Source organism: Pseudorca crassidens, chromosome 1, assembly GCF_039906515.1.
Source record: "Pseudorca crassidens isolate mPseCra1 chromosome 1, mPseCra1.hap1, whole genome shotgun sequence".
Taxonomy (NCBI): domain Eukaryota; kingdom Metazoa; phylum Chordata; class Mammalia; order Artiodactyla; family Delphinidae; genus Pseudorca; species Pseudorca crassidens.
In genome coordinates this window covers 30,084,342-30,107,203 of record NC_090296.1, presented here as the reverse complement: position 1 = coordinate 30,107,203, position 22,862 = coordinate 30,084,342, and the positions used below count along the sequence as shown (strand labels likewise).

At 47.9% G+C, this 22,862-nt stretch overlaps 1 protein-coding gene across 2 annotated transcripts in view; it reads right to left on the bottom strand.

The window, feature by feature from the left end:
* The window catches only part of DPF3 (double PHD fingers 3), a 266,033-nt gene extending 243,377 nt beyond the window's left edge, over nt 1-22,656 (bottom strand). For both annotated transcript variants that reach the window (XR_010942065.1, XM_067731443.1), the window contains exon 1: nt 22,586-22,656. Coding sequence is in view for 1 of the 2 variants with exons in the window: in XM_067731443.1 (XP_067587544.1) it covers nt 22,586-22,617 (32 nt within the window). In the remaining variant the exon portion in view is untranslated. The remainder of the gene's footprint in view (nt 1-22,585) is intronic.
* Nucleotides 22,657-22,862: the final 206 nt, after the last annotated feature.

Sequence of the window (22,862 nt, the reverse complement as noted above, 5' to 3'; positions counted from 1 at the left end):
ACACCAGGGTAATGGGAGGGTTATGCAGGGACAGTATTACATGGGTTGGGCAGGGGAGGCCCCTCTGAAGAAGTGGCTTTTGCCATGATGAGGCAGAGGGCAAGAATGACAAGGAAGTTCCTTGCTTCACGACTTTGATTTTCTTGAACAAGTCTGGGGTGAAATCATCTGCTAAGAGTAAGAGGATGGAGAGGAATTTCATGCAAATGGCAAAATACTGAAACAACTGCTGTCGGGGAGAAATAAAAAGGGGTGAGAAAAGAGATTATGGTGGGGCACCAAGGACCAAGCTGAGGGCTGACACTGTGAATGTGTAAGGACGCCTATCAATGCAAAGCATATTCATATTTTAAAAATATTATATAATGATGAAGCTCTATGTCCCTGCAGCTATACTGAAACCAGAAATAATGCCCTAGTAAGATCCGGAATCTCTACCTCTACTTGGTATGAGACGGGTTTGCCAGAGTGTTTATTTGATTTTAATTAAGTTTGATGGGCTGTGAGGGTTTTCATTACTTGGTCTGACCAGGCGCATTTCCACCACCACCCCCTCGTAGACCCCAGTCGCTTCCTGCCACAGCTTTCCCACTCAAACCATCCTGCAAATTAATCACCCTCAACGTCCATCCTGACATACCTTAAATAACGCCCCAACATCTACAGGATCAGTGCCAAACTTTTAACACAGGTGTCTATAATAGGTCCTTTGTTACCTGTTCAGCCTTCTCTCTCCCAACTACTCAGCCTGGCTGGTATTCACACTTCCTTTTTGAACCCAAGTTCATTTGGATGGACAGACCCAGGTCCATGCTTCAGGTCTTGGGCAAGTTGCTTAAACTCTTTGGAGTGTTCTCATCTATAAAATAGTTAATACTGCCTGCTTCCTAGGAGGATTAAATGAGTTCATGTGTGTAAGCACACAGCACAGGGCTGCCGAGCAGACATAGGTGTTCAAGAGATGGTAGCTGGAACGAGCGTGACTCTTACTTTAAAAGCTGCCGTGTAACGATGCAGTTATCGCCGCATCCAGCACACAGCCACACATGCAGAAGACATTGGGTCCATGCCATTAATATTGCTACTACGTGCTGCTTTGTGATTCACCTCCTAGTTTCCACTGCACTCTTCTTCAGGCTGATCTTAAAAGTCAACTTGCATCTTACCGTCTTAGAGTCTGCCACTTATATTAATATTCAACATATGTCTTGTCCCTCAACTAGACAGAAAGTTCCTGGAGAATAGAAATTGTATCCTCTGCTTCTCGGTATCGCCCTCACTGTGAAGTACAGAACCTTCCGCTTCAGGAGGGGCTAAATAATTCCTGATCGATGTGCGGTGCTGAGAGATTGGTTCCCCTCTTAAAGGGAAGCCTTCTCTATCCTCAACTCCCTAACTTCTACCCACCCATCAATATCTACCACCCACCCCCACCTCCTCCAGGAAACTGGTCAGTGAAACTGGTTTCTTCCTTTCTTGAAAGTCTATGGCACTCACTAACTTGTCATATTTTGCTTCAGGGCTTCTAAAATTTTAGGGCAGGCAGAGCTAAGGGAGAATCGAGCATGTGGCCCACTTTGCTTTCACCAGTACTCATAGATGTATCTATCCTAGCCAGACCAGGAGACCGCTGGGCTACACCAAGGATCTTTTTCACAAAGGGGAAGCAAAAGCTGAGGTGGTCGAATACTGGAATTTCAACCATGAGGGCTCTGGTGGGGTTTCTGTCCCACAATTTCATGCTAGAAAATACTAGAACAAAAATGCCAAGAGACCCTCTGTGCTGTGTAAGGAAGGCAGGGCTGGAGGACCTGCCTCTTATTAGCTGTGCAGAGCCTGAGGACTGTCCCCAGACCTTGCTCTGGCCTCTGCTGCCATGTCCTACAGTGAGGGAGACCATCAATGGTCTCTAAGGTATTTCTTAGATCTACAGTTCCAAGCACTAGCTCTGCCTATGAGCTGTACAATTGACAGACAAATTGAATCAAAAGAGCTTTGTCCCTCTTTGGTCATTAGTTGGTGGGGTACTTTGAAAGCTTCTCTGTTCCTGCTGCCCACTCACCTATCAGGTATTTCATCCAATGGACATAGAAATGAGAGCATCACAGAGCAAAGTCTGAACAACTGAAAAGATGCCCACCCCCCTTGTGACTGTTAAAGCTGGGTTGGGTGCTGGATACATGGAGGTTCTTTGTGTTATTCTGTGTATTTTTGTACAGGTTTGATATCTTCCATATTAGAATGTTATAATAATAATTACGATTAACTCACCTAATTCCATCCTTTCATGTACTAATTGGATACTCACTTTCTAGATGGATCTCATGAGCCCCCAAAAAGGTACTGGATCTTTTTCTAAAAAGGAACTACATCTGGAAATTATAAGTCAGTACTTTTTAACCTTTGCCCACTGGAGAATAGAGTGGGAAGAAAGAAAAGCAAAGGAAAGTGCTTGGAGTCAGACATCAATTGGAGCTCCCTCCTCCCACCAACTCCATCTGGTAAATGAAGTTACCAGAGCCTTGTCTCCTCAAGCAAATTATTGTGAGGCCTAAAGAAGACCTTCTTTCCTTCTTTGCCTCGAAAGCACTTGGTACCCATCTACCCCCCACCTCCCATTTAAAGCGTCATTACACTTACTGATGCATGTGCAGGGCTGAAAGAACAGCGGTTCCCAAGCTTTAGAAGAACTAAGAACCAGAGTGCATGGTCGCAGCCCTGATTCAGTGGGTCCAGGAGGCGGCCCAGAATCCACCTTTCACCAGTCACACCCATGCTCCTTGTGGACGTAATCCTCGGGCCACACCTTGAGATGCTCAAAGGGTAGCTGGAGGGAGCAGCAGGGACAGCAGGAGGACTGCTCCAGACTCTGCTTAGGAGGAAAACAGATCTCTCCACAGTATCAAGAACTTCCGAGGATGGGGGCGGCCTATCAGCTTCTTTAAACTACCAAATGGAAAAATAAAAAATAAAAACTACCAAATGGAACTGAGAATGAGCGGAAGGAGGGAAGCAGTTCAAGGGAAAACTCTATCGTCACAACCTTGTCCAGCTAATGCCTGTCCTTCATGACACGCACATGTCTCATTTTTATTTTCTAAATTTTACCCAGAAAAGCCTCCTCAGAACTCATTCAGCCCATCCTTTCCAGGCTCTATTGCTAAATCTCCCTTCAGCCAGGGGGAAATTTTTAGAACATAAATGGGATTAAGTCACTTCCCGACTTAAACCCTGGACTGCTCACTGCTCTTAGGAGAAAGTGCACACCCTTAAAATATCCGTCAGGGCCCTGCATGTTCTGGTCCCTCCTGACCTCTCTTACCCTATCATGAGCCACACTTTCCCTTTCTTTCTTGCACTCCAGCCACAGCAGCCTCCCTTGGTTCTTCCAACATGCCACAGGACCTTTGCACGTGCTGTTCCCTCTGCCTGGGATGAAACATTGCCTCTTCAAGGAAACTTTTCCTCAACATACTAGACTAGAGCAATTCCCTCAGCCTACTCTCTTCTATCTTCCTGGACCTTCCAACATAACACAGATTCAACTTTTATTTATGTATTTATGTGATTAATGTCTATCTCCCCAACTGGACCACAAGCTCCACAAAGATAAAAGTCCACATCGGTTTTGCTTACCACTGTATACTCATTGCCACAGTAGCTGGTAACCCGTACATGCTCGACTAACATAGGTGCTAAGTGCACCATGGTCTAGAGAGATGTGTGAAGGAAAAAGAGAAATGGCACACAAAGCTGGAGAAATTCACAATGCAAATGACAGGCCAGTGTGAGATGGCGCACTTTCTCCTGGACTTGGAGGGCTGAGAATCTTCTCCAGTGTCACAAGGATGGTGGTCACTGACGCCACAAGATCTCGGGTTCTCTGAAATAAAAGTGTCTGTCCAGGACTGTCCCCAGAGGATGATGAGAATGTGACTTGCCCCTCGGGGAATGTGGGGGCTGAAAAAGAGGGCCAGGAGAGATTGCACGCCCAACTCCTCAATGCCCTGCCTGTTATCTCTCTGAAAACATAGCTTTGTCCCTCACTATCAGGACGCCGAGAGAGAGCGGGGACAAGAAGGTCACAGACAGAAGGGATCTGCCCCCCTCCTATCTGGAGCCACAGAAACAGGCGAGCTCAGGTTATCTTTGTGTTCACTTCTGTTCCCCAGAGATGCGCAGGGTGTGGGGTGGACATGAAGATTTAGACCAGTCAGCTCTGAAAACAGGGTGTTTTTCTGCTTGGTCATCAGACATATGCCCATTCAAGGGAGGCAAAACAAGCTGAAGTTTAGATTCTCTGACGAGGCTATGGAGTCCCATCAATTACACGACGTGGAAAAAACTTTGGACAGTTAAAAATAACATAGGGGTCTGGTGTTTGGAAGATCTGGAGTTTGGAATGCCAGCTTGTCAAGCACAGATCGCTGCCTACAAAAAGCGTGTGCTGGGAACATGTATACACACACCCACCGGGACAGGAGGGCTGCGATCAGCAAGGTGTCCAACAACGGGTTGGCGGGCCACGTGGGAGAAAAGTGCACAGACCAGCTCTCACCCCTACACACTCTGGCCTGAAGGATGTTCAAGCCCTTTTCTAGCTGTGGAAAGGGCAGAGCTCATTCGGGCAGAAAACACTTGCCTCCCCCTTGGAAGAAGCGTCGGTGAATGGAAGCAGGAGCCAGGCGTTCAATCACATGGCGGTTCACCTCAATGTGTTGTGTTTCTGCAGCTGTGACATTCTCGTTCTTTCTCAGAAGGACCCAATGTCAGCACCGATTCAGCGGCATGCAGCAACCTGACTCCCGGACAAAGCATCCCGTAGCTAAATCTCTCTCACATTTTCTAGCACATTTGTTCTAAGAGTTACTAATAATAATGCCATTGAGTTCTAGAGTGTCTTTCCTCTAAGAAAATCAGAGCTTCTCTACTTATTATCTTATACTCCTTAAGAGGCCACTGTGGGAAAAATCAGCTAGTGTGACTGCATTTTACAGATAGAAAAACGGGGTCACTGCCAACGTCTATTACGAGGATAAGAAGCACCAACTCTTCTAAGCACTGTACGTATATTAACTTGTTTAATTCTTCCAACAACCCTCTAAAGGCAGAAACCATCTCTCGCACTTCGCAGAGGAGAAATTTGAGGCACAGAGGGGTTAGGAATCCTGCCCATGGTCATGGGGCTTGGATGTGAACCCACTCTCTCCAGCTCTAGAGCCCATAGCCAAGCTGTAAGCCACATGGCACTGCTCGCCACCCTCTCACTCCCTAGGATGGGCATCTGAGCTCTCAAAGAGTTTGAGGCTCCAAAGAACCTGAGGACTCAGGTAACACCAGCCTCCCCCTGAAAGCTAGCTCCCTGGAGCCCAGGCCTTCCGGCAGGAGGAAATAAACATTAGGTGAGCAGCTTGGATGGGTAACGGGGTGCCTGGGTGCCTGGGTGGGAGTGGAGAGGCATTACCTTCAGAGTAAACCACTTCCATCCTCCCAGGAAGAAACACAGTCTTAGAGACCTGTAGCCTCACTGCCTGCGCCCCGTCCCACACTCCCACCTCACTCCCCGCAAACCCCACTCCCATGTGAACCATGAAACCAATCCTCGGGGCACCAGCCTTTGACTGCACTACGAGGGTCAGCATTTATGTTTTCTTCCCTGGACTGGATTTGTGTATTTTATTTATAACCATGTATGGGTCGTTATCATTGTTGCTTTTGTTGAAGAAAGGGGGTGGTGATTAAAGTATAGAAAGGGGGAAAGACCTTTAGATCCAGCACTAGGACAGGCTTTATCCTACAGTCCTGCACCACTTGGCAAATGTGCCCAAGCAGCTGGCCAGGGCTGTCCTGTACCCGATGGGATGGATGGATGGCTCATCCAGGGCAAGCCCCCAAGGGTTCCCCTCACCCTCACCCCCTCTGGGAGGTGCCCTGGGAAAGACCCAGAACACATAACCAAGGAAACCAAGAATCAGTGAGAGGGAGTCTCTGGAGGTGGACATCTTCCCTGCTGAGGGACACAGGATGACAACCCCTACCTCCCCCTGGAGTCTCTCTTTTGGCCTCTGAGGTGTTCAAGTTCTTCCTGAGAATTGGCTGCCAAACTGGGGCTCCACTCAGAGCTACCTGGCCCCAGGCTATTTCATTTTTTACCTTCTGTTCATAGACCCCTCCCACTCCCGTCCAGCCACATGGATCCATTTGCTATCACCCACACATCCCTTCCTACCTGGCCCTCCCACCACCACCCGAAAGGAAGAGGGTTCTCTAAGGAATTACTCAAATGCTTCCCAAATCCTTGTTCACATCCCTTTCATGCCTGAACTTCTCCATCCTCAGCCTCCACCACTCCTGAGCCTGACCAGATCCCACTTTCCTTCCAAACTCAGCTCCAAGCCGCCTCCTCCCTGAAATCTCTGACATACCCACCGTGGGACCGCTTTCTCTCTTCCAATTTCACAGACCCCTCGGGGGCTGGACCGCTCACAGAGCGCAGTTAATCCCACCATGTAACCTCACGCACTCTGTTTCTTCTCCATGGCTTCTTCTCACCTGTTTGCTGTGTGCAAGCTTTGCCTTTTCCTCCTTCTCTCTCCCTGCTCCCACATTGATAAGATAGAGTGTGCCCTCCTGGGGACTAGGCAGAATACTCTTCCCTTCCTTTTGTGCCTCTTCAATGCTTTTTTTTTTTTTTTTTTTTTTTTGCAGTACGCGGACCTCTCACTGTTGTGGCCTCTCCCGTTGCGGAGCACAGGCTCTGGACGCGCAGGCTCAGCGGCCATGGCTCACGGGCCCAGCCGCTCCGCGGCACGTGGGATCTTCCTGGACCGGGGCACGAACCCATGTCCCCTGCATCATCAGGCAGACTCTCAACCACTGCGCCACCAGGGAAGCCCTCTTCAATGCTTTTTGATCAAGGTGCGATGCATGAGGAAAGGAGAAAGATGTCAACAGGGCACAGATGAAGGGGACAAGGTCAGAACGAAACCAAGGCTGGAGGTGCAAACCTTGATATGAAGCATTAAGTGGATTATTCCTCTATCTAGGGCTCACAGAGCATTGGGGAGGTTTAGATCTGAGTCAAGGAATGAAATAAGAAGCAGAAAGTAAAAGAAAAGAGTAACCAGTGGGCTTTTCCTTCCTGGGGATTTGAAAAGCTACAATAGAGCCTGAAGCAGAGATGCCAGGAGGTTGGACTGCCCAAGGCTGCCAGCTCTGGGTCTTGGAGAAAGGTGGGGACATTTCAGAGCTTTTATATTGTCCAGACCAGTTCATCTGCGTCACAAAGGAGACAGGAACTCCTGGCAACACTGGGCAATGATAGAGATGGTTGCATCCATCAGAGCTTCTTTTGTCCTGTATTTCTCAGGAAGCTGAACACACTGTAGGCAGATAATGGGTGAACATAAATGATCACCAGAAGAGGGACCTATATAATTGGGTCTCTCAGTTAGGCAGATCACCAAATAATAAAAGAATCCTATTGCTCCAAGGATAGCAAGAGCTAGCTCCGTCTCAGAAAGGTTCCTACATTCAGACCCACGAACCAGTCAGGCTCTATCCCTCCCCCATGCTGACTGGGATCTCCAGCCCCTGAGATAGCAAACAATGCCCCCTGGTGTGCTATGGACCAGGGAACTATGGGAAATTTCTGAATTTCATAGAACTCCGTAGATCAGTGTTCATCTCAGCTACCCTGTGCATAACTGACCTAAAATCGAATGATCCAAACCTGTTTCCCATCCCCCAGAGATGTGTGTAATTAGATAAAATGAGGACAGAATATGTATAAGTATCCGTTATACTGGGATGGCTGCCCAGAAAGGAAATGAGCACCAGGAACCGGATGGCCCCATGTGCACCCTCTGTACTGAAGGGCTATACCCGGGACTGAAGGAGAGTTAACTTCCAGAGTAGGTGCTGGTGCAGTATGAACCTCTCTGAATTCACAAACACTTTGGTACAACCCTGCTCCTCCAGCCTATACTTCGTGCACCATCAGCACTTTTTCTAGCTCTCCACGTTGAAGGATGTCTAGTGGACGAGAATCTGAGTTAAAACTTGACTTGAATAGCCTGTCTCCACCTTCCTTCTGACACAGAAAGGCCTCTCCAGTGTGGCACCTTCCTCCACATGGTCCCAACACTGAATGTTCTGGAGGGTCGAAAAGCAGCAAGAGGACATGCAAAAGTTATGAGGATAGAGATTTCTCTCTCTCTCAATATGAAGAATAAAGGCCCTCACATGATCCCCAGGACATCATTTTTTGTTTCATTGTCACATGAATTTACCTGCACTGAACATGGTTGGGAGAGAGTCATAGGGAAAGTTATATCTATGTAGGCATTATGAAAGTATAGGAAATTCTCTCAAAGAATATCTATCTGAAAACAGTGACTGGGCCACAGTTACCTCCAAAGCTCAGTAGGACAGGCAACAGACTCTCACCAGATCCCAACTTTGGGTTAAACCATTATAGTACCTGTACCTTCTGGTCTCTTCTACCTTAAAAACCCATAAAAGTCCTCAGGTATACCGAAGGCTAAAGGAAATCCCATACACAGCTGAGCATATAGTAGGCACTTAGTAAAAGTGTGGTTGATTTATCAGTGGCTAGTCACAAGCCCTGGGTTACTTAGTCCCCGAAAGAGGACAGAGCAAAAAGACTTGCCTTTAATTCCCAAGACCAAAGGGAAGGAAAGCCAAGTTTTTCAGATCCACAAGGATGAAGTGGTAAAGAGACAACGGGCTAGAATAAATGACGATGACAATCATCACAGCCTCACACGCTACATGCAAGCAGGGCAAGCTTGTGCCTATTTTCCGACTACAGAAACTGTAGAATTGGGGGAAAGGAATTCTGCTGCCTTTTCCAAACTCCTGCCAGGGAGAGAATGAGAAACAAGTGGACTCTAAAGAGCTAGAAGCAAATTAGGTAGGAAGAGCCTGCTGGCTTCATTTGCTCAGTTACTCCACACACATTTATTAAGTGCCTGCTATGCTAGATCCTATAGGGATAGAAAAGCACAGGCAGCCACCCTCCCAGTCTTCCAAGGCCTTACAGTCTAACCAACCAGCGTTAAGTATTTCAGTGGCGGGGAGAGAAGAGTATGCTTGGGACTATGGGGCCAAGGACAGGGGTGGCCAATTCTACCTGAGGGCCAGCAAGGGCTTTGCCAGGGAAGAGGGGACTTTGAAGTGTCTGGAAGATGAGCAAGTAGATGTTCGTCATGTGCCTCTGGGGCAGGATAGGGCTGAGGAGCCACAAGCAGTTTGGTAAGACTGTAGGGGAAGTGGGAATGGTGCCACCTGTCTGAGCAGGGATACAGAAGCATCCTTTCACGGTAACAAGTTCACCCACATCGCTCATTCTAAGGTTCTTAACCTGGAGCCCATGTACCTCTAGCCCATCTGCTGATGGGCTCCTCCAAGTCTGTGAAGCCCATAAAACCATAGGCATATGTTCACACCTATCTGCATTTTTTCTGGGGAGATGATCCAGAACTTCCATAGGATTCTCAAAAGGGCCTGTAATTGCCAAGGAAAAGTGAAAAAGAAACACTCAATAGGACATTGAGTTGCCTGAACACCAAACTGTGATGTTAGAAGCCATGGTTTTCTGTCTCTGTACCCTGAAGATAGCTTAGTACCTGACATATCATAGGTTTTCAGAATTAGCAGAGCTCAAGGGATGAATACAAGGAGATGGGAAGAAATCGCCATTTTCATCATCAAAACAAACATTGTGTGCACAGACATTCGTGTGCCAGTCAGTGGGCTAGATTTTACAAACCAATACCTCTCAACATAAAGGCACATGGAAAAATATCTTCTCAATTTCCTGTTCACAGGATTGCAAAGCCAAGTCCCTAAATGTGGATACAAGTCACCCAGGGCAAATCACTGCAATCCCAGATCAGGCTCAAACTTTAGTTGGCAGTTGCCTAGCAACGAATAACCCTGAAGACACATCACCAAATAGAGATGCCAAAAGGGCATTCTGTGGACAAGCTGGTTCTGAAAACTAGCCCCCGCGCAAGTTTGTCTTCCAGGCCTCTCTGGGACTGTTGGGGGAAGAAGCAGACTTTGCAGCCAAAAGGAAGCTGGAAGAGGGGGTGGAAGGTGTTCAGATGGTGGTGTGTAACAAGCGGGCACAGAAACAGGGAACCGAGGGCTGAGGGACCAGGCAGCCTCAAATAGAGAAGGCAATTGGTGCCTCTGCAGGTCCTCTTTCAGACCGTACCTACAATTACTCTTCTGAGCAGTTGCTGAGCAAATCCCAGCCATATCTAAAGATGCAGAAAGTGGCAGAAGACTTGACTGCACCTACATCCAGCCCTGCCCTGAAGTCATCATCCTCTAGCAGTTCCACTGAACTACGTCAGTTTGGGGTGAGCAAGATGACAGACCTCCAGACCCAGGAAGCAGTTTTTATCCAGCTCTCCAGGGCAGCTCGCTCCCTTACAGAGGCAGCAAGCACCAAAGAGGCAAAGAGACCTCACTTTCTAAAATTCCGATTTTTTTGTTTTTTCTTTAATGAAAAGCTCAGAAACTCCTTCTGCTGAGGCAGGTGAGACTGGGATTCCTAAGACAAAAGTTCTAATCCAAATCATGGCATAGGCCAACACTAGGCACCTCTCCCTGCGCAATGGTAGAAAGCTTGGGAAGAAAGCTTGGGCCTCCTTCAGAACCCGTTCTCCTGGAAGGTCTTGGGGGCCAGGGGGAAGGGGCAAACAAATATATATCAGTCAGGAAGCGACTCAGGAAGAACAAATGCGGAAGTCAAACAACAACAAATAAGGCGGATATAAATCCAGATAAAATATTAAAATCATTAAAGGGCTGCTGCTCCCTGAAGATTGGGAAAAATGAAGAGAGTTAATTAAAAGCAATCTCCATGCACTGCTGAGCCAGCCGGCCCTGATAAATCAACAGCTGGGGCTTCTGTGGAGGGCAGTCAGGGGGCTTCAGGAGTGGGGTGCGGGGGGGGGGGCTGCCGGCCGGGGGAGGGGGGCTGCTGCAGAGATGGCAGTGACGTCCAGTTGAACACAGTGACTTAAGTTTCGTGTCTTATTAAATATTTTATGACCACTGAATAAAGCTGTTCTTCCAAGCGGGGAGAAAATGATCATTCGGGTGAACAAAAAGTGAGGAAGATAAGGGTGAAGAGATATTTTTTGTTTGCTTCAAGACATACTTGGGACCATGATGTCAGCATCTCTGATCTTGCCTCAGATGCAGAGGCTTTTGTTTCTTCTCTCTACCTGATCTGCACAGGTAGATGCCTCTTCTAAATTCTCTCTGCAAAACCCTGGGCTATGTTTGTTTTGGGGGTTGGGGGAAGCAGTGCAAAGTCAGGGAAAGAAATGAAGAGGAAGAGGAGATAAAAAAGACCTTCAAAATTCTCATTGTTGATCCAAGCCAGACTTTTAGCGCAAAACTAAAAGGTCAGTGGAAATTGTGGGAACTTTCTTTTTTTTTTCTTTCTTGCTTTCTCTTTCTTTTTCCTCCTTTCTTTCTCTACCTCCTTCCTTCCCCCTTTTCTCTGCAGTCAGATAAAGTTTCTGTTCTTCATTTTAAACAAAAAAGAGCTCAGAACTTTGGGGGCCAATCTAAGTTAAAAAAAAAAAAAACAGCAATTTTATGTATTACAAAAATGGCCCTTCTCTATTCTAAGGGAACCCTCCAGTTCTTCCTTGATGGAAATACAATCAAGAGAAATGATTAGGAGAAAGTGGGGTTTTTTTCCTCCACAGAATTGGGATTGGAAGGGGGTGTGTGCATGGGGAAACATAAGGAATTATGCATTTGGATATGCATTTTAATTAGGTGGACAGAAGCAGCCGCCTGTTAATTTTTCTTGCTTGTTTCCACTTAGCATTCATCACAGGCAAAACCACCATAGAGCACTCCCACGATAATAGATGGTTCTGCATTGGCTAAGTCCTCAGGGAAAATAATTAGCAGGAGAGAATATATTCTCTCCACTTCAACTACCCCAACCACCCTGCCCTCCCCCACCTCCAGCACCACATTGCCTCCGCCCTCCCCCCAACCCCACAACTGACAGTGGTTTCACTAGAAGCCTAAGGGAGCAGTCCGCCTCCTGGTTTACAAGCACTTACTTTGCCCTGCCAAAGAACAAGGGTCTGGAAGGAGAAACGGACTGGAGGCCTTCATTGGAGTGGAAGCCCCTAGATACAGGGAGGGAGGCTCTATGCCGCTTAGCTGCGAGGGGCAGGCTCGCAATCAGAATTGGCCAGGACAGGATGAAAAAAGCTCCAAAGAGGGTGAGACAGTTCTCCCTGAGCTCAACTAGCAGCAAACAGAGATATGTAAAGAGTCCTTGGTTGAGGATAATGGGAGTAGGGATGACATTTCTCATTTAATTTGCTTTTATAAAGTACAGGAATGCTGTGGGTTTGCAGCAAGCTTGGATCTGAAGCATTTCCAAGGCTGGCAAATAACTCTGTCATTCTGATATTTGACCCTCGCCACGATGCTGTCCATAGTCTACTCTTGTATAAAGAATCAATTCTTGCCGCTGACCCCCTATGTCAACAGCACACCCTCCTTGCTCACAAGCAGATTTAAACCCCAGCCCCCCTGTCACCCCCTCTCCCTCCCTGGAGTCTTCTTGATAGAAGGAGGAGCCAGAGACTGGCTGATGACAGGAGCCCAAGTTCCAGGAGAGCACTCCCTCTGCCCGCCAGCGTCTGATTCCTCTGATCACGGGTGGACTCAGTACAGGGCTGACAGTGGGAAATGAAATGAGGACTTCCCTTGAGCTCATATTCTCACCTATTTCAAACCCAGACAATGTAAAAAAGCCCACTGAGATCCCAGGGCTATTTACACACAGCTGGACGAGTGAGGCTTTGCATTTACTGAGAAACAATGATTAGATATGATATGTAATGCCAGGATCTTTTCGTTTATTTTAGTTTTAATATAGTAATGTTTATGAGACATTGCTGACTCTCTGAGAAGGCCTCAGTTAGCTACGAGAAACTCTGCAGTTCTAGTAACACCTCACATTTGTACTTTACACCTTCTGAAATGTTTTCACAACCATTATTTCATCTGGGCCCCTTGCAGGGGGTAAGCAGGGCTGGGTACAGGGAAAGGAAGCGAAAGGAGATACAAGCCCTTCTCACCTTATGAAAAAATAGGCCAGATTTGCTACCTCTTGACTTTCAAGCTGTCCTGTCATCCCAGGTGCTCCTTCCACCTGAACCCCTGTTGCCAGATGAAACCTCCACTCTGCCTAGGAAACCTTCACTCCAAGTCTCACCAGGTAACTACTACTGCTGCAGCTTCTGGAGCCCCCCCAAACCCAAACCCTGGCCCCCACAGGGAGCCACTGCCCTCAAAGGGTTGGGGTTAGGGGGACAAAGTGAAGGCAATCCTTGTGGCTGGGGATGAGAGAAGTGAGTCTCTGGGTTCCCAGGGCATTTACCCCTCCTCCCCAAAACAGTGGTTGTTCCACGGAGGAGGGGGGTAAAAAGGTTGAATTCTATGATACTATCAGTATTTTTTTTTTTAAGTTTACAAGGAGGGAGTTGCCTGTACTATCTAGAAATGTACTCCCTGGGTTTTAGTAAGTCTAAAAATGAAGGGGGACGTAAGCACATACCCAAAAGAACTGAAAGCAGGGACTCAAATAGCTACTTACACACCCATGTTCATAGCAGTATTATTCACAATAGTCAAAAGGTGGAAACAACCCAAGTGCCCATCATTGGATGAACAGATAAACAAAATAAGGCATATACATACAATAGAATATTATTCAGCCGTAAAAAGGAAGGAAATTCTGACACATGCTATAACAAAGCTGAACCTTAAGAACATTATGCTAAGCTAAATAAGCCAGTCACAAAAGGACAAATATTGTATAATTCCATTTATATGAGGTGCTTAGAAGAGGCAAATTTATAGAGACATAAAGTAGAACGGTGGTTAGCAGGGACTGGAATGGGGGCGGGAGGAGGATGAGGGGTTATTGTTTAATGGGTACAGAGTTTGTTTAGGACGATTTTTTAAATTCTGGAAACGGATAGTATGGATGGTTGCAAGACATTATAAATGTACTTAATGCCAGTGAACTGACACTTAAAATGGTTAAAATGGCACATCTACATGTCATATATGCTAAATATACATGTTATGTGCATTTTACCACTAGTAGTAAAAAAATTTAAGGGGCTGCCTCTGTATGCTGGAGGTCAGGGTGACCATTTTGTTTTGTTTTTCTTTCATTTTATCTCTCACAATTTAGGCTTTTATGAATTCTGGTAGGTTTTACAACCCCTCTTCCTCCTTTAGACTTGTAGCAAATTGCCAAGGGAGCTTCCAAACAAAGGAAAGCCTGATAATAACACCCCCAGAAGAATCTGGGATGTTCTGGAGGCATGTCACTGAATGAGAGGCAGTGAATTCCAGTTTAGACACTGCTAAATACCCACTTGGGTATGGCCAGACTCTGTGTGTCTGCTAGACACCTCCATTTCCTCAGCAGTTATCACGGGATACAACAGAGGAAGCTCACTGAGACATCAGTACAGGCCCACATGCTTCGGCTCACTGAACAGTCAGGTAACTGCAGCTGCCCAGATGGAAGTGAAATAAGCACTTTATTTACATGTTAATTGGGATGGGTGCCGTGGTAGAGGGGAGAGCTGTTCCAAGGAGACTGTAGATAAATGAAATCCAGAGAAGAAAAATCTTTTGCTTGGTTCCCTGTCTCCCTCCATACATTTAAAGAAAAGAGGAAGAAAAAGATAGATGTTCTCAATAATTCCAGTCTTTTGCACAACCAAAAACTTTATCTGAGTGCTTGTAAACAACAAAATAGGCTAATTAGTTTTCCCACTTCTCTTTCCATCCTCAAGTTGGAGTGCTAATGAGAAGAAAAGTGTTCAAAAGGGATAATCAGAAGAAAAGTCCACATTTTAAACGGGCCACCACCTGGTCCTCAGGCTTGGGCCCTGAGAAGGGAGAGATTAGAACCCCAAATGGTAGCATAATGTGGCAAGACTGGATCAGAGAAGATGAAACTACGGAAGAGTCTACCAGTCTTAACTCCCCTTTAGAGCCACACTTTAAAAACAAGGAAGGGAACTTCCCTGGTGGCGCAGTGGTTAAGAATCTGCCTGCTAATGCAGGGGACATGGGTTCGAGCCCTGCTCAGGGAAATCCCACATGCCGGGGAGCAACTGAGCCTGTGCACCACAACCACTAAGCCTGTGCTCTAGAGCCCATGAGCCACAAATACTGAGCCCATGTACCACAACTACTGAAGCCCGCTCACCTAGAGCCCGTGTTCCACAACAAAGAGAAGCCACTGCAATGAGAAGCCCGTGCACCGTAACGAAGAGTAGCCCCTGCTTGCCGCAACTAGAGAAAGCCTGCGTGCAGCAAGGAAGACCCAACGCAGCCATAAATAAATTTATTTTTTAAATAAATAAAATAAAAACAAGGAAGAATTTGAACACTGGACCCTAACTATCCTTCTCATCTTAATTAACCATAGTAAGAGCCACAAGTTTTTGACTTGAAAGGAATTTTGGCAATCAAGGTGCATCACCCTCATCTTAAAGACAAGGCATGTGCAGCTCAGAGAAGTTCTGTGTCTAAGATCGAATAGTTAGTGGGTGGTAGGGCTGAAAACAGAGCTCAGATCTCTGGGATTCTCTCCCAGAGCTTTTTCTCTTCCATTACTCTGAAGCTACAAAAGAAAAGCCACTGGTGAGAAACCAATGTGGAAGAGGGACAGAGTTTGAGACAGGGCCACGCTGATGGCAGGTGAAAGTCTGGGGACTGAAAAACCTTCTCTGGTGGAGCTTCCAACTGAAGTTAATACAAACAGCAGATTTTCAAAGTGAATAACAATGAAAAAAACTCACTCATTTCATAGCAACATGAGATGACCACAAGGCAGATTAGACATGTGCCATCATTGTTCCTTGGGCTCTTAACTAAGGCCTGGATAGTGCAGGACTCAATGTGGGCTATTCGAACCCCATTATTAAGAGCTCTGAGCTTAATCCCCTTGCCCCTCCTTGCTTCCAAACACAACCCCCTAAATCTTAGTCTCCTCAAGGCTTCTCTCTTCCCTTGCCACTCCCACCCACTACTACTATTCACAAACACACAACCTAGAAATTCCCAGCACAGGCTGCTCCTCTTTTCCCACCCCCCGCCAAAACACCTCCTAACCACTACTTTTAAAACTCTGAGGGCTTCCCTGGTGGCGCAGCGGTTGAGAGTCCGCCTGCCGATGCAGGGGACACGGGTTCGTGCCCCGGTCCAGGAGGATTCCACATGCCGCGGAGCAGCTGGGCACGTGAGCCATGGTCGCTGAGCCTGCACATCCAGAGCCTGTGCTCCGCAGCAGGAGAGGCCACAACAGTGAGAGGCCCGCGTACCGCAAAAAAAAAAAAAAAAAAAAAAATCTGATGCAAATCACAGGCTTCAAAAACCTTCTTTCAGGGGCTTCCCTGGCGGCGCAGTGGTTGAGAGTCCGCCTGCCGATGCAGGGGACACAGGTTCGTGCCCCGGTCCGGGAAGATCCCACATGCCGCGGAGCAGCTGGGCCCATGAGCCATGGCCGCTGAGCCTGCGCGTCCAGAGCCTGTGCTCCACAACGGGAGAGGCCACAATAGTGAGAGGCTCGCGTACTGCAAAAAAAAAAAAAAAACACCACAACACCTCATCTCTCCACAGTTGCTCACACAACTAAAGAAAACTTTGGGGGCTTCCCTGGTGGTGCAGTGGTTGAGAATCTGCCTGCTAATGCAGGGGACATGGGTTCGAGCCCTGGTCTGGGAAGATTCCACATGCCGCGGAGCGACTGGGCCCGTGAGCCACAACTACAGAGCCTGCGCATCTGGAGCCTGTGCTCCGCAACAAGAGAGGCTGCGACAGTGAGAGGCCTGTGCACGGTGATGAAGAGCGGCCCCCGCTCGCCACAACTAGAGAAAGCCCTCGCACAGAAACGAAGACCCAGCACAGCCAAAAATAAATATAAATAAATAAATTTTTAAAAAAAAAGAAAACTTTGGAACTTGCAGTAGATCATAATATCAGTCTCTGTTGCTATTAAACAATCATCTTTTCAAAGTTCCAGACCACACAGTGGTTTTATCCACTTACCTATCCTCTCCCCACCCCCACCCCAGGCCACTCTTTTATCTTTTCTTGTTAAATACCTACATGTTTAAAGATTATTTAAAGCTAGGGTCATGCTTACATAGGCCCCTGCTGGAAAACCCTGGCTGGGCAAAAACTATTTCAGTGGTTGTGGCACTTCTTTGGCCAGGAGCTTGCCACATTGGGCTACATTTGTCTTCTAGTGACTTTCAGAACACTCAGAAACCACAAAAGTTACTTTGAAGAGGTTGGGATAATAAACAGGACTGGATTCTGGTGCCTTTTTATGACCCACCCCCAGCACCACTACAATCAGCATGGCTGCACTTTCAAAACTGAAACATCAGCCTCAGTTTCCTTTCTTTTCCCGGCACAGGCTCAAAACAAAGCCTGTTGACGGTGGCATTTTATTTTTTGCCTTGATCTGAGCAGATGGCTCTGGAACAGCTTTAGACATTACGGTGTTTCTCAGATGTACCTAAATTTCAGCTACCTGCATGATTCCAAAAAGACAAAGGAGGATAAGGAGTCTCCAATTAAGTTGCCTATGAATTCCTGCCCACTTTACGGAACTGAGCAGCTCCCATTCAACTGGGGACCTCTGGATGTCTCCCAGGTGGTCTGCAGGTCCGGCAATTTTCAGAGGTTTAACCTGTGACAATGCCTTCATTTGGGTTCTGGCAGAAATTAATATCCTTTATGGGTATCTCATCCAAACCAGACATTCTTCCCACTGAAAAATAATGTGTGCTAACAAAGTTTGGAAATTTTAAGGATTTTTTTTTTTCCGGTGGCAACCATAAGCAGATGCAGAAGGTGGTTCTTAGGCATCTGTCGGCTTAAAATGTCTGAGGGTCCTTTTTCATAAGGGGCTAAAATAATGCCCATAAAAAGCTGCAAGTTTGGGCTTCCCTGGTGGCTCAGTGGTTGGGAGTCCACCTGCCGATGCAGGGGACATGGGTTCGTGCCCCGGTCTGGGAAGATTCCACATGCCGCGGAGCGGCTGCGCCCGTGGGCCATGGCCGCTGAGCCTGCGCGTCCGGAGCCTGTGCTCCGCAAGGGGAGAGGCCGCAACAGTGAGAGGCCCACGTACCACAAAAAAAAAAAAAAAAAAAAAGCTGCAAGTTCACAAATTCCTAACTGCAATGTTCCCCATTTAGTACCTACCCACGCCCCCCCACCCCAACAGAAAGAGCCAGAAGGAGATTAGAACCAGGAATGTGTCCCCCGAACACCATCCTCTCTGATATCTAAACTGAGTGCCACAGCAAGGGTGAGGTCTGTCTTCTAAGTGGCAACAATTACACAACTTTCACAGGCACAAAACCACTTTAGATTAGAATATGCTGTCTCCAGATCATAGACTGTATAAAAAGATGAAGATCTGAGGTCCATCTATGCCCATGACCAGCTGCTTGACCTTGGCTGAGTAAGCATATTTGCTTCTCCCAGAGCTGTGTCCTTAATAACAAAACAGAGATGTAAAACCATGCCTACAAGCAAGGGAAACTCCTTACAAAAAAGTTTCAATACAATTACGTGTATGTATGTTCACATGTTACAAGCATGACCAAATAGTTTTCTGCTCTCATTATTTATAAACAAATAGTTTCTTGGGGTAAATCCCTATTGGTTTATATGGAATAATTAAATAATAATAACTGTTACTCTTTTCTAAGCAGGCAATTAGTATAATAGATATATACGTGCATAATCCAGTCTGGCAGAAGGTGGCAGACATTCCCAGTTAAGTGCATACAAACCAGGGTTTTGATAATTTAATAAAAGAGTAAGTTGTTTAAACTGTTGATAGCAGATTTGGGGGAGGCTGGCTAACCTGAAGTAGAATATCAAATAAGATTAGAATCTATATTAAAAGCAAAAACAAAAAAAGAATATAGCAGGGCAAAAAAAAAAAAAAGCTTTATGTTTCCTAGGTATGTAGAAATCAACCAGAATACGATAGGTAATGTGGCGGACTTACACATAGACCTTTATCAAATCCATATTTATGTTACCTATATAACATGGCCTTTTACTTCACTACATGGCCCTTATCTTGCATGTACATGTAAGAAATAAGGGTGACTCACACATCTAGGCTCAGACAATGTAGCTGCTAAATTAAATAATGTGCAATACCTATTTACACATCATACATGTCTATCGATGCTTTTAAATTCTATCAGCCCAGATGTGACTGCTTGGTTGTGGAGCCACCTGCCGTGTCCCCTTTGTGATCTGATCAGTCCAGGCGGCTCCTGTTTCTGCCTCTAACACCCTATTGGGCAGTAATAAGATGTTAAAGGCGACAACAGACAGAAAAGCCAGGCTGTCAGCTTCAGAGAGGACGGGGGTGAAGGGTACAAGGAGGAGGAATAAGAAAGGGAGTTGAGGGGAGATCAAAGACAGGCAGGAAGAAAGCTAAACTGCTGAGAGAGGAGATGTGGCTCCAGGAGCTTGGGGCCCTACAGAAGACCCCAAAGCAATGAGATTCAAATTGTGCCATCCAGTTACTCAAGCTATTGAATTATTGAATGTCCCACGTGGAAAAAGCTAGTATGATGAAAAATGGTCTACACTCAGCATAGGCAGAGCCCTACAGAGATGTTGCATGAAACCTGGGCTTGTTTCTTCCCAGAACATTACCTACCACCACTTTATCCCCAATCCTAGAGGAAACCTTTGTGTGACCAGTTTCTATAGGGGGCGTCCTTGGTGTTGGCCTTTTTTTTTTTTTTTTAAGGGAAGGGAGAGAAAGACTCAGAACGCACACAGAGAAAATGCTGATGTTGTTCAGCTCCGTTTCATTGTCAAGAGGGACACAGGAAGATAAAAACATAGCTCTCCAAACCTTTCTCCCTGCTCCCCTCTTCCCAGCACCCCCATCCATCCCTTCCGCTGGATGTGTCTCTGCGCTTTGTTCTAATTTAGCCCATGCATAATTTATTCACGTGTGTATTGTTTCCTGATCAGCAACTTTTAAAAACAAATGAAACATATAAAGGTGATCTATTAAACAAGTTGTTTTTAAAAATAAAGGCAGATGTTGTAGGTCTCGCTGTAACAACATGCGTGCTCCTACGTTAGCAGTTTAAAAACCTAGGGCGCAGGAGGCTCGGCTGGTCGGGGGTATTGTTTACACACCCTTACCACCAGGGAAAGGGGTCGGGATGCAAAAAAATGAGCGGCTAATTATAAATGACCATTCAACTGCCACCTAGAAAAAGCAGGCTGGGGTGTTGTGTGTATGGCGACACAGAATTACAAATACATCACATTGCACCTGTTTCTAATTATACAAAGTACAAGTGTAATAATTCAGAACTAATTCCAATAATCAGCCCGCTTCTCTGTCCCTTTCCCCACTTCTAACCCCACCCCACACAGCCACTCTCCCCAAATACGCACCCTTCTGCGGTCCAAAAAGCAAAAATAAAAAACTGGAGCGGCAGGAATCAGTGTAGAGACCTTGCGCCCGCCCGCGCGTAAGCGGGCTCCCGGGTAATAATCAGGGTACCGCTTTCCCAGTAGGCAACAAACCCGGCGCACATGTGAAAATAGATTTCTCTAACTTGAGTTTACCAGGAGGCATCAGCCCCGCTACGCGTTTTCGTCTGGAAATGTGAAAACTCCAAATCGGCTGTGGGTTCGGTAAAAACTCACAGCATCAGCTGCGTGGCAGCGCTAGCGACGAGGAGAGGGGATGCGGCGAAGTTACGCCCGTTTATTCTGCCACAAAACATCTTCTTTCTTGGGTGAAACGCTGTGGCGTTCAAGTGCAGCGTATCCTATCCGAGCTTCCGAGCGAGAACTGAAGCCGAGGGCTGCTCTGTAATCAGCCTCAGCTTCCAATGTCCTCTTAGCAGCGTTAATACATATACAGACATTTAAAACTCCGAGATCTGGGACATTCCTACCCCTTTCCCTTATTACCGATAGGAGATAAGCTGGTGCAAACACCTCCCGTTCTCCCCGCGCGTTCCTTCGCGTTAAGAACCCCCTGCCGCCCTCCCGCCTCCCCGCGTGCGAACCTGGCTTTCAACTCCTAGGGGAGCCCCGGGTGCTGACGCGGATGCGCTAAGTTGAAAGAACCTGGGTGGGCATCCGCCACGCACCCGCGAGAATTCGGCACGAAACGGCCCCCACGCGCACCTCTCCCTCCCCTCTCCCGCGACTTCCAGCTGGGAAGTCCTAATCCCAGGCGCGCAGACCCACCCACCCACGCCGCGCCGAGAGAGGGAGCGCCCCTCTGCCAACATTACTGCCAATAGCACCCCTTTTAGAGAGACGCTAGTTTTCCGAAGCCACCCCCGGCTCCGCGATCGCGAGCGGACTTGGCGGCTTAACAGTTCCACCGACTGGAAGGAAGGAAGGAAGGAAGCCAGGATAAAAAGGAGGGGGAAGGAAGACGAGCAGGAATTGGCTGTCGGACCCGGGGACTGGCCCCCGCGTGTCCTCTCCCAGCCCGCCCCCTCCGTCCCGGATCTGGGCGTCCGCTCAAAGTCTCCCGGCGGCGGCCAGAGGCACCTGCCCCTCGTCTGGCCGGGAGCAGACGCAGCCCGCTCAGGCAGGGAGCCCCAAGCTGCCTCTCGCCTGCCTCGGCTTTTCACCCGGGGGAGGCGAGAACACCATTCATAAGACCTGCAGCTTCCCGGTCTCCAAATCAACCCCAAGTTAACCCGAGTCGTTAATTTACTACAGCCAGCTCCCCCACAAACACACCCGGAGACACACCGGCGACCGCCCGAAGCGCCGTCACGCTCCGGGGGCTGCCCCGGCAGGAAAGCCCCGGGCAACCACCTGGGCCCCAGGGCTCCCGGGACCCGCTGCTCCCCCTGCGATCCTCCCAACTCTGGAAGGTTTGCACAAACTCCCCGCAAGCGATCGGAAGGCGGAGAGCGTCTTGCAAACTCCGGAGCTGCAGCGGTCCGCTCACCCCGGCGGACCTAGCTGCGGGGCGGGGGCCGCGGGCTCCGGAGGCGCGGGGCTCAGCCAAGTGCACCCAGGCCACCCCAGCCCGGCGCTCGCCCCCAGCAGGGCCGCCCCCCGCGCCGCGCTCACCTCCCCGCGAAGCCGGGGACTCAGGGGACCGTGCTGTCCCCGAGCTGCCCACGATCCCCTAGCTGTAGAGCGCTCGAGCGCCTGGCTTCCCTGCCGATAACCCCTCTCTCTCTGTCCGCCAATTTAGAAGAACACAGATGTGACAATTTTCTTCTTGTTAATTGCATCTCCTGACATTTCTGCGCGTTGGGGGGAAAAAAAAAAAAAAAGATGAAGAAGTAAGAGCTGAAAGAAAAGAGAGAAGCCCCGCCGCGGCTGTAGGCGCCTGCAAGCGCAGTGCATAGGCAGCGCTCGGCCCGCAGAAGGCGCCTTTTTTTTTTTCAAATTGAAACCACGCGGAATATGTACATTTTTTAGTCTTACTTACGCTTTCAGGGGGTTGTGAATGACAGTCGCCATTTTGCTACAATGTAACAGAATATTGTCTGTCTCGGAGTTCTAAAGGTTTGCTCAGGGGAAGCGGAGAGCCAATCAGAGCACGGGATACCGGCCCGCCGGCCAATCGGCGCGGCTGGTCGCCAGGTGGGCGGGGCCTGCACGGTGGTAGTTATTAGGGGAGCTGTCAAAGCCCAGAGGTCACTCCCTTTTGTAGAGCCCGAGAGCAAGCAGGTCTTAAAGGGGCAGTACCGCGCGAGCAGCTTCTT